This window comes from Python bivittatus, unplaced genomic scaffold, assembly GCF_059951505.1.
Source record: "Python bivittatus isolate LINGU-HERP-01145 unplaced genomic scaffold, Pbiv_v1 ctg000340_np1212, whole genome shotgun sequence".
Classification (NCBI taxonomy): domain Eukaryota; kingdom Metazoa; phylum Chordata; class Lepidosauria; order Squamata; family Pythonidae; genus Python; species Python bivittatus.
Window position 1 is genome coordinate 22,216,245 of NW_028277056.1, and position 12,051 is coordinate 22,228,295.

The window sequence follows — 12,051 nt, forward strand, 5'->3', positions numbered from 1 at the left end:
AATATGGTTATGTTTATGTAATTGCCAGGAGTTGAGCTTGCTTTGAAGGAGACTTTGTTTTTTTCTTTACTTTAAACAAAGGTAAAATTACCCAACCGAGCAAAGCAGAAATGAAACATCCCTGACTCTTCTGCCTGTACTTTCAACGCCAATTCTACGCTACTGTTTTCAGTTTTAGGGCTTTTTTTTTTAATCAGAAGTTTGAATCACAGATCTAATCAGGAAATCTGCTCTTACAGTCCTCATTACTGCTGGGATCTACAGCTGATAACACACTGGTGAAAAAGAAATTTCTTATCTGCCACTCCTAGTCTGAATCCCACCCTCTTGCTGTCATTGGTAGAGAGCAGTAGCTGTTACACCCATGCAATACTGAGAGTCACCATCTAGCCTACAGGCTACTGCATCTGCTACAATATGCAGTAGGTTTCATTTCTTTCATCAGTCACCATTCTTTCTTTAGAGAAGCACTGCTGTGCTTTTTTTTAATAGAATCTCAGGGGTTTTGATAGCATGAGTTTTCAGGGAATACTTGCTATCTTCATGCCCTCAGCCACATTTTGTTTTTACTTACTGTCACTTAAACAATAATGACAATAATAATAGGAAGAAATGCTTGTCTTCAATACATAATGAAATGTGCATTGCAATTGGTGATCTTGAAAGCATTTAAGAGTCTGTTTAATCTGATATAACATTGAGTCATTTCTTATCCCTTGCTTCTCTTGACTGCTAATTTTATACTTTTGTTTCTACCACCCTCTTTGTCTGACTTATAATTTGAATGCTGAACATACACATACCTTTTCTTTCCTCTTCCGTGTTAGAGAGCTACTGACTAATGTTAGTGAGGAAATGTGAGAGAGATGCTGATGTTCAGCTAACTACATTTCTATTTAAACCTTGTTGTTCATGCTGTGTTTACTGATCTTACCAATTTTATTCCATTTTCAGTTTTTTGGTCTGTCTGCTATCTATAAATCAGAAGCTTGGTATGTGATTCTGTTACTGTTATGAACAGTTATAATTTGCTGGTAGAAGGTATTTTTACAGATAATTTCTCACTTGGTTGCAGGATTCTGTATTTAGGTAGATAGATCTTGAAATGTAAATTTGTATGTTGTAAATTTGTATGCTATTGGAGGAAAAAATCAGCAAAATTGATAGCCTTTAAAACACTTTTTTTCTCCTTTTACCTCTAGTTCCAGGTATAGATGGGAGTGCCCTGGCTGAAGCCAGTCTTACAGACTCCTATTTCAGCACCAGCTTTGTTGGAGTCAATGGGTTTGGAAGTCCTGCAGAAACGAAGTATCCTATGATGCAGGTAATGAGTCATTTGATAGATTGTCTACTGTAGGTCTGTTGCTGACTGAAATTATTTCGTAGGGTTTTCTAAAATTATTACTATGGTAGCAATAAATGAGTTCTAAGATAGATGGGAAATCCCACTTCAATAATACAAATAGAACTCTTTTGAAGAAAAACATATTTTGCTGCCACTTTTAGGACAGTGTAGGGAATGTGACGAAGATGTCGCTTGTTTGGATTTAGTTAGTATCCCTGTAATGATCGTGAGGATAACATAGCCATTGTAATCTAGTAAACCTCTTGGCAGTGTGCTTTTTTTTGGAAATTATATAACATCTTCAGCTAATGCAAAATTTGGCTGTTAAAATTTTCATTCGCTTAAGTAGGTGGTACTCTAATTTCTGGAAGAGAATCTTTCTGTTTACCAACCTGCCTGTCCATTGTGATTTTTGGAAATGTACTTTTATGAGTACTATTATATAAAAGTTATTTATTTAATAGGATGCCTGACTCCTATACAACTCTGGGTGGCTTACAGCTAGGAACTAAAATATATTAAAAAAATATAAAACATACAACAGTCCAGAAAAGCAAAGTAATCATAGTAAATCATATATACTTGCCAAGGAAAGTGTGCCTGTAGTGATAAATTGAGCCTGGAAGGCAATCTTAGACACTTCTCAATGCCAAGCCAAGACATTTTAAAATATTTGCTTCTACTTTTGCATTTTCTATTTTTGGTTCTTCTCTGTTTTTATTATTCTGTTGACCAGATTGTATTGTGTGCTATATGCCCCCATGGTAAGACATTATCCAGACCAGTTTTTTTAAAAATATAATTTTTATTAAGAATGTTAATTACAATAGTAAAAACTAATACAAACTAAACTTAGAGAAAGGGAAGAGAATGAAAGAAAGAATAAAAAGTGCAGGAAAAAAAGAAAAGAAAAAGAAAAGAAAGAATATAATAAAAAGAAAAGAAATATAAAAAGAAGTGACTTCCAACCTTCATCACAAGTATAAACAAATTTAATAACTCTTTACTCCCTATAAGGTTAAACAGATATATCTTCATTCCATATCCCATCCCTTATCTATAAGCAAATCCATAAAGCATCAGCTTTTCAATCCTGGTGTCAACAAAAAGTCCACAAAGGATTGCCAGAATATTGCAAAAAAAAAAAAAAAAAAGTCTTATTTTAACCTTGAACTAATAACCAACTTTATATTCCTGGCTTTTACTTCTAACAGTCTTAATCTTTAATTCAATCAAATTTTGACATAGGACTTAATTTCTCTTCTTCTTTATCCCTTCTCACAGGCTTCTTCAAGGCTTTACCAAGCTTCTTTTGTAAATCCAATAAGAAAACATTTTCTAGGTCATTCCCTTAGTTTACCATTTCCCTTTTAATTTTTAAAATTTCAGTCAGTTTCTTCTGCATATCCAGTAAAGCGTCCTTTTTCAAATCATTTTCTTGGCCTGTCATTTGTAGTTCCACATTCTGTACTTTCTCTGTCAGATAAAATTTGTTTCACATCTGTCATTCCTTCATTAACATATTTTAGACATAGTCTGTTCATAGAAGCAGATGTCATTACTGTCAGTGCTGATATTGTAATTACTAATTTCTGGCTCCATTCTTCAAAGATCTCCTTTAATATTTCCAATGTTGTAACGTTTTGTGTCATTTTGCAAGTCCCAGTATTAACTGACATCAACTGGCTTGTGTTTTTTTTCTTCTGCTTAAAATCTTTAGTTCCCTCTAGTGTCCAGTTTCTAAAATCATCACTTATCTTTTGTATGTCTTGCAATAACCAGGATAGCCAAAATAGGTCTGTTTCCCATGAGAAGTGTTTTTTTAATAGTTAATTCAGAAATCTTACAGTAAAAGTAAATATCCCAAATATAAACAGACTCTTAATCCATTTATAATCTTATTTAGCTTTTTGCTGTTTATTTCAAATTCTTTCTTAAGCCTGTAATTAATTTTTCTTTTGTTCAGAGTTGAAGATAAACTCACCTGATGAAGACTTTTCAAACTTATCATTCCAGGGGTCTCTAGTAGCTTTAAGATGGTTAATAGGCAGTTTCCAAAAGTGAGGTTTGCGAATTCAATGTCCTTTAAGATGGCTCTTAAAGCGGAGCAATGTGGGTGATCTCCCGTCCTCTCCTTATCCGGAGAGGTTCCAAGGAACCGGTCTACTCACTGGTTTCTTGGTCTTTGCTGTGGTCATCAGCTCCATTTTTGCAGAACGTTATCTTCAGTTCACTATGCCTCCCCCAGAAGTCCCCTATCCAGACCAATGGTTTTAAATAACAAACAGTTATTTAGTTGTAAGAGGAAAAGGCACAATATACAGTATATTGCATCCTGGGATCTGTCACTCTTCACTTTTCCGCTTTGTATAATATTCTTACTACATTGACAAGGATGAGATGTTTAACAAGTATGAGTCATCTGGGCTAAGAATTGTTTCACCCTTTTTCCTGTTAATTCTTAATCTCTTGTCAGTTTAATATAATTTAGATTACTATATGTTCAGCCTTGCTATTATTTTTCCTTACTCTATCTTTTCCTCAAGCAGATGTGATTGTATGGATTATAGGTTGCCTGGTGTTGTTGTGTATGTTCACTGTTTGTTATTAGGAACTTTTTTAAAAACCCAAGAAAGTTCCATTAAATTCTCTGAAAGGAAAGAGTGATTCATAGAATTAAACTGAGGGAGATATAAAATAATTCAGAGAAAGAAATTGAGGCAAAACTTATGTCCTGTTACCTCCTTAGATTAGATAGAATTGATCTGGATCTTTCATTTAAGTAAAGCAGTACTCTTTCTTTCCTTACTCTCCCTCAAAGTCCCATTTCCGTTTATTATTATAAGAGAGAAAATGGGCTGATAGCAGATGACACAAATATGCTCCTTGTGATTTTTGGTTTATCCAGAGTTCTTTGGCTTATGTTACTGAATAGGTCAATACTTGTAGAGAGTAAGGAAAATGACCTTTCCTGACATACACAGTTACCATTACATATGTAAAAGGAGCTAAAATGTTTTTTAAACCCAGAATGATGAGATAACACTTAGAAGTGGCTCAGGCATACGCCTCCCTAATTCATTAAGGAGGAGGAGGAGGAGGTACAGCCAAACTTGCAAGATTCTGTTATTGGTTTTTTTTGTCCGCACTCAATCGTTACCAATTCTGCTGTGACTGCCTGGGCGAGTCCCTGCAGTTTTCAAGGCAAGGTGTTTTGGAAGTGGTTTGCCATTGCTTCCTTCCTAGAGCAGAACCCAGCTGGTGAGTGTAGGAGGTGGGGTTTCCATTGCTTTGCGCCTTTTTCGGGTGTGCGCGGCTTCCGCATTACTGGCAACTGCTCCCGTCTCCTTTGGAAGGCACCACCAGCATTTTTCCTCCCACCGGAGTGAGAGTACCCATTTATCTACTCACGTAAGTTTTCGAGCTGCTGGGTTGACAGGAGCTGGGGAGGAAGCAGGAGCTCACTCTGCTGCACGGAGCTGGGTTCGAACCGCTGAAGTGTCGACCATTTCTGGCCAGCAACTTTCAGCGTCATTAAGCTGCTGCGCCACCGCATCCCCCTCTGTTATTGTAACCTATCTCAATAAAAGTAGTTTAGCCTTCATGTAGAGTTGATTTCCTAGTCAGGTCTACCTAGATCAGCAGACACTACTTTACCAATAAACTGTAGCTTTCTAATAGGCTGTATAAAGTCTTTAAAATGTGCTAGTTCTAAATTTCCTTCCCAGATACACTATAATCATCTACTGGTTGGTAGATCCACAGTTGGTTTAATACCTGAGACACAATTATGCTGGTTGAATGATTCTGTTTTCTTTCTTGCTGTGGCTTTCCTGACAGATCTGCTTTGCTTAAAAATTGCATGAGGAGAAATTATTAGAATTTGAGCCTTTCTTACTAGAACTAGGAGAGCTCAGTTATCAACAATCAGCAATAGAAATGTAAAGAGAAATGGGATGACTAATTGGATCTACTTTTTGACCTTAAAAGCGCTGGTTGATAAAGCATAGAGCCCAATATAAACTGAAAATTTTATGAAATTGAGGAGTGGAATGTACATTTTAGTGCCCCAGGAAAAATTGAATGCTAGTTTCTAGACAATTGTACAAATTAATTTAAATATATTGCTCATGTTGAATATTTTTTTCTATCATAAGGGAGAAGACATCTCCCTAAATTAACAGAATTCTTGTTCAGATTGCTCCTACAGATTCTTCTATTGATTTTCTCTATGTTTTTAAGCATATATGAGTAAAAGGAGATTAAAAATGGCTTTTTCTTAGAAAGCTGAAATGTTATACAGCATGCAATCCAAAATACACACTGGCATGCAGAAAAGCTGTGAATCTGAGAAAGTGGGAAAATATGTTGGACAGATTATCATAATTATGGCAGCATGGCAACCTATTTTAGAAAGTGAGTTAAAAGGAAGCAAGATGCTTTAATGTCATCATGGTTTTTATATTTTATCTGAAAGACATGCATAGTAACCATTCCCAGTGTTTTGTTAACTTTAGTGTGAAATTTAAATATTCCATTATGACCTGTAAGGAGCCACAGCAAAATTCTATTGCTCATATATTTATTGAACCCATATATTTATTATTCATATTGCTTCTGGTGACTGGGTGTCTTTTTCTCTTAATGAATAACAATTCTTTCATATAAAAATGTTCAGATTTCTATGTGATAAATACCCTGGAATGTCTCTTCTACTGTCCCTACTCTAGCTTTCAGTGCAAGAATTGACACTGTGGTGTGCATGCTTCTTTATATATCTTAATTAGGCTTAATGTAATATGCAGAAATATGCAGTCAATTGAGTGCTGATAAATGGAAGTTGAAAAATGCCATTTTAATAATGCATGTATTTAAGCTATTTAATTTTCTCTAAGAGGAGACATCTGAAAGAGCATTAAGCTACAAGATCACTTCAAGCAATACTGAAATTGAAGTAGACTTAGAAATATATTTATTTTTTAATTCTATACTTTTTACTATGCAAAGTCCTTATCCTTTGTTAAGAAATACTCTACTTTTTAAATTTATATACTAAATATAGATTGTGATAAATTCTAACAACTCCAGATATTTGAAATACTTGGCTTTGAGCTTTCATCTCATTTCTGTGAAACCAGATATAGTGAGCTGTATTTCTTTCTTAGGTCCTGTATTTATGTTGAAAGTAGATTTTTCATTTATAAAATCGGTCCAAATCTCTGCATAATACTGAATGCTAAAGTAATAATTGTGTTTACTTTAAAATAAAATATGGATCCTACTTTGCTAGACATAATATTTGAGAGCAGCAAAATGTAATTTGCAAATGCAGTTTGACTTGGTAGCTTTAATTTGTCCATATGCTGAAATTTTTAACTGGTAATAAAGACATTAACCTTATTTGTTACTTCCCTGTGATGAAAAGTTGTAATATTTGGAACCTTCCGCTTAGGAGAAGAAGTTAAATAAGGGAGATATGATACAAATGCATGTATCTGTATACAGTTTGACGAAAGTGGACATGGATTCCCACTACCCATAGATTTTGCTTCAATAAAATTGAATTATAGTTGATTTAAACTACAGAATTTGCTAACATAAAGTGTTAGACAGCAATTTGGACTGTCTTAAATTAGATGACACAAAGCTACCTATTGATAGAATTGTCTGAGTCAAGCGCTCTGTGGGCCTTGGAAGCTAAACACGGCCAGACCTGGTTAGTACTTAGATGGGAAGCTTCCGGGAAGTACGATGACTATTGGCTAGATTGAGAAGTTAAAACAAAAACAAAAACCTCTGAAAGAGGTCAGTGACAAAGTACTTCTATGCTGTTTCCAAGAAAATTGTGTGGACACGTCTATGAAGTCATCATAAGTGAAGCTTGACTTGAAAGGAACTTTATCATTATGAATATACTTTACATCTAAATTATATTTGTAACAATGTCCTAAAAATGATCGTGTTCCAATATGTATAATTGCCACAATTTTTTTCCAGTAAAAAACCTTTAGATTTTTGTAACGTTGTTACTGAACTTCAAGTACATTTATATAATTTTTAGCTAGCTAAAGTCTCTGAATAAATATATACTTTGATTTGTGTGTTAGAAGTTTTAGCTAGCTACTATATTCTTCATCTATTCCAGGGGAGCCATGATCCCCTAACTAATTTGTGTAGCTCTCCCATGAATAGTAGTAATAATGAAGGTGAAAGTGGCTGAGGGAACATGTTTTTTTTTTACCAGCAGCTACCCAAAGTGGTCGGCTTGGTACTGCATGTTCTTCCTAGCTCTGTGAAGGTACCCATACCTGGGTGCATCATCTCTTCCCTTTTAGCCCTGCTCCATGCAAGCAGCAAGCTCCTCCTTAGAGCTCTGCATATATTATGCTTTATGCTCCTAGCTTTAAACTCTTTTGCAATCCAGAAATTTGTAATGCCCCCCTCAAAAAAAATTGTTCACAACTTCCTAAAGGGTTGTGGCCCACAGTTTGAGAATCTATGCTCCAGCTTTCTTTTTATAATGAGATCACCTATTAGTATATTGTTAAAGAACTCTTTGGAAATAGGAAGTGCTATCAAGTCACTCTGATGCCTTTATCATAGTAAAAATAGTTTAATTCACTCTCTGGAGCAGCTCCTGAACATGATTCAGGAGCTCAATTGATGCAAAATGATCAGGGGTGAGATATAGGTCAAGACCTCTGTTGTGAGAGCTACATTGATTGTCAATTTGCTCCTGGGCACATTTCAATGTTTAGGGCTTGCATATCTTCCAGACCATCTACTCCAGCTAAAATCTACCCACTAGTAGGTTCTAGCAGAGAAGTTGCAACTCCCCATCTGCTGGATGGTAAGTCAGGCAAGGGCATTCTCTGTTATGGCTTTCCTCTTTGGAACAGTTTGCCCCCAAGGACTTTTTCTCTGATGATATTCAGGAAAGTTGTTAAACTAAAATGCAGAGCCTTCCAGGATGGAAAGCTGTAAGGTGAATTATGATGATTCTCCTGGAAATTCAAAGGAGGATTATGATTGTTAGTCTGGTATGAACACTTCATTTATTTACTGTATTTTTGTTATGTTTATTTTGTTGTACTGGATTTATTGTAAGTTGCATAGAATCTCCTATAATTGGGTTGATTTCTCATGAAGATAAAGGGTGGAAGGAGTGGGGTGAAGCACATTCAGACTTGCAAGATTCTGTTACCATAACTTTATAATAAAAGTAGTATTAGCCTACATGGTTTTAGTTTCCTAGTCTTATCTACCTTGAAGGGCTGACCCAAGCCCTGTGGAGTCTCTAATTTAAATCATGCAAATATGGGAGGGTGGCTAACAGGAGAGGGAGAAAATTCAGAAACATCTAAACAAGCTTCAACTATGGCTTAAATGACTGGATAGAATTTGACAGGGAAGCATGTGACGATCTGCATCTGGATTGGAAAAATGAAAGGTGCACATATAAGGTGAGGGAGGCCTGGCTTGTAAATGCTAAAGGATCTGGGTGCTGTTGTCAGCTACAAGTTAAATGTGGGAATTATGATGTAGCTGCTGACAAAGCAAAGGCTATCTTGGGGTGCAACAGAAGCCTAGAGTCCAGTTCACAGGAAGTAATTATTCTACTGTACTCTGCCTTGGTTAGATCCCACTAGGAATATAGTGTCCATTTCTGGATACAGCTGTTCAGAAGGGACAGTGACAAATATTAAGAAGGCGAACAGCCTGCAGCCAAATCCTGTGAGAAACAGTTACAGGATTTGGGTATGTTTGAACCATAGAAGAGGTAACTGAAAGGAGATATGATATAGCAATTTTCATTATCTGATGGGTTATCTCATAGATAAAGGAGTGGATTCTCTTTATTGCCACAACCAGTAGGTTAAAGCTACAAGGAAGTAGGTTCAAGGAGGACTTCAGGAGGAAGTTTTTGCCTGTGTGAGCTGTCAGAAAGTAGAATAGGCTACTACATTAAGTAGTGAGTTCTTCACAAGAGGTCTCCAAACAGAGGCTGGATGATTAACTGTCACAGATGCTGTAAAGCATCTAAGTAGGTTTTTGACTAGATGACTTCTAAGATCCCTTCTGACTCTGTGATTCTATGAACATTAATCCATGTTAATCCATTTTGAGTTATAGACATCTGGAGACAAATGGTCTTAATAGCTTAATTCACTATACAATTCTGTTTTTCATTTTCTGCAGAGGATGACAAATAGCAGCAGTTCACCTAGCCTTCTTAATGACAGTGCCAAGCCATATGCAGGCCATGGTAAGAAAGCTTTAAAATTATATTAAAGCTATTTTATAGAAAAAATACATATGGTCTAGATTCTCATTATTTAAAAAATGCATACATTTAATATTTATTACAAATGGTTTTAGGATTAATTTGGTATTTTGACTTTTTTTGTTTTAGTTTACAAATTCCTAGCATCTTTAATGTTTTTTGTTACCACAAACAATCCCTTGCATTTTGGTGATTTAAACAATTTAGAAGGGAAGCTTTGTGTCATGAACATTCCTTACCTACTCTACATTATATTGAGATATATTATTGGTATAATTAGTTTTATCTACAATCCTTCAAAGCAGTCATCTATGATAAACGTATCTAATGACAGGAATTGGATTCAGTTCTAAAGCTGCACTAATTCTTCAGAAACTATGCTGAAAACCAACAGCAGGATGAACTACCAAAGACTGTTGAGCAATTTTTGTAAAAAAAAAAAAAAGCTTAGAAGAGTAATTGGACGTTGTCACCAACTTACCATTTTATTTATAACTCCTTGGCTACAATCTAAGAAAGGTATTATTTATATATTGTTATTTTATATGTTGATATTTGGTAACTTGCTGGGATAGATTTAAAAGGAATTTGATGCCACAAAGAATTCCAAGTGGACTCATCAAATCATTGCTCAGCAGTTTTGAGCCTGTTGTGCTTGATAGGAGGTCTCTTGGAAGTCTCTTTTTTAAAATAACTGAAGTAGTTACTATTTTATAAATTAAGAAGGAATTAGTGAACTAGTTTTACTGGAAGAACTGAACCGTTGTCTTATACCTTTAGAATTTTTGTTTAGCAATTACTGATTTTCCATCAGTAATCACATCTTGAACTACAGAGACCTATCTAATTTTGCTGGAAAAATGGTTTTATTTCTAAATTTGTTTCTATTACCATCTACCTCTGCAGTACTTAAAAACAAGCAAAAACCACTAAGCCTTCGTATTTCTTATATGCTGCTTAATTCCAAAAAGTCTGATTTACAGTGATACGAAAGAGGAAGGAAGGAAGGAAGGAAGGAAGGAAGGAAGGAAGGAAGGAAGGAAGGAAGGAAGGAAGGAAGGAAGGAAGGAAGGAAGGAAGGGAGACATAAATTTCCAAACCCAATGACAATCAGTTTCTTAGCTTTTGAGATACTGTAGAAAACAGTCCTATCAGTAACATGTAATTTGTTTGGGCTTATATAGCTTGTGTGAACTAGTTGTGTTTTGTAACATAGTAATTGCCATAAATTATGCAATAAATGCGCAGTATTAATGTGATTGGGGAAGTATTCATTACAGTAGTACCTCGGGTTACAAACGCCTCTGCTTACGAACTTTTCGGGTTGCGACCAGCTCCGGCCGCAAAAATTTACCTCGGTTTGCGAACTCTGCCTTGGGGTACAAACCGGATCTGCAGCCATTTTTCCGCCCGTGCCACGTGGTCTGCGGCCATTTTCCACCCGTGCCACATGGTCCGCGGCCGTTTTTCCGCCCTGCCGCGCAGTCCGCGGCCGTTTTTCCGCCCTTGATGCATGGTCCGTGGACGCCGGAACGGATTAACGGTAATTACATTGAACCTTATGGGAAAATTTGCTTCGGGTTGCGAACAAATCGGGTTGCGACCATAGTCATGGAATGGATTAAATTCGTAACCCGAGGTACCACTGTATTTGGAAAGGTGAGGACCATAGTAAGTGAGATAATAATGCAGAATGGATGGGGCCACATGATATAATTTATGGATTTTGAGAAGGGAGAGTTGCAATTTTTTTTAATATCAGACTCTTTTAGGGCTTTCACTACTTTTGGGGGGCTGTTTCCAGTTTCAAAATGTAAGGAAATTACTCCATTGATTTTCATAATTGTGGTGAGAAGGGATTTCAGAGGTGCAAATCCACCCCTCAGATTCTGTAGAATCCATTCAGTCCTAGAAGTTTCTAGTCGTCTGCTCTTGATTTATGAGTTAGAGTTGTGTGGTAATAGCGAAATATGGCTTATTCAATAAACTGCATTTATGAAAACCACAGCTTAGTGCAATAAATGTACCAAGCACCTGATAATGATTCTCAAAAGGTGTATCAGATCTTATTTGAAGATATAAATATGGGGGTATAGGAGCTGGCTTGAAAGAGGAAAGTCTTTAGGTATGAATAAACTTGCTTTTTTAATCCTAGTTCTGTTTGCAAAATTTTAAGATTGAAATAAATTCATTTTGTAAAATGTACATCTCTGTGTCTTTTTATAAAATCTGTTTTGCAGATCCTCTTACTTCACCTGGTTCATCCTTGTTTAATGACTTTGCTGCCCTCAGCTTATCTCAAAGGAGAAAAGTAAGTATCACCAAACTTTATAATTTCTGTATTTAAATAATGAAAAATTATAGTGCACTGTGTGTATGTACAGCTCTTGAAACCAGCATTAATAGTAGCATATTAAGCAAT

At 35.8% G+C, this 12,051-nt stretch overlaps 1 protein-coding gene across 4 annotated transcripts in view; it reads left to right on the top strand.

Moving 5' to 3' along the window:
* Window positions 1-12,051, top strand: part of PAN3 (poly(A) specific ribonuclease subunit PAN3) — a 72,128-nt gene that overhangs the window by 13,681 nt on the left and 46,396 nt on the right. For all 4 annotated transcript variants that reach the window (XR_015796110.1, XM_088140695.1, XM_088140693.1 and 1 more), the window contains exons 2-4: window positions 1,203-1,324; window positions 9,545-9,611; window positions 11,870-11,940. Coding sequence is in view for 3 of the 4 variants with exons in the window: in XM_088140695.1 (XP_087996821.1) it covers window positions 1,203-1,324; window positions 9,545-9,611; window positions 11,870-11,940 (260 nt within the window). In the remaining variant the exon portion in view is untranslated. The remainder of the gene's footprint in view (window positions 1-1,202; window positions 1,325-9,544; window positions 9,612-11,869; window positions 11,941-12,051) is intronic.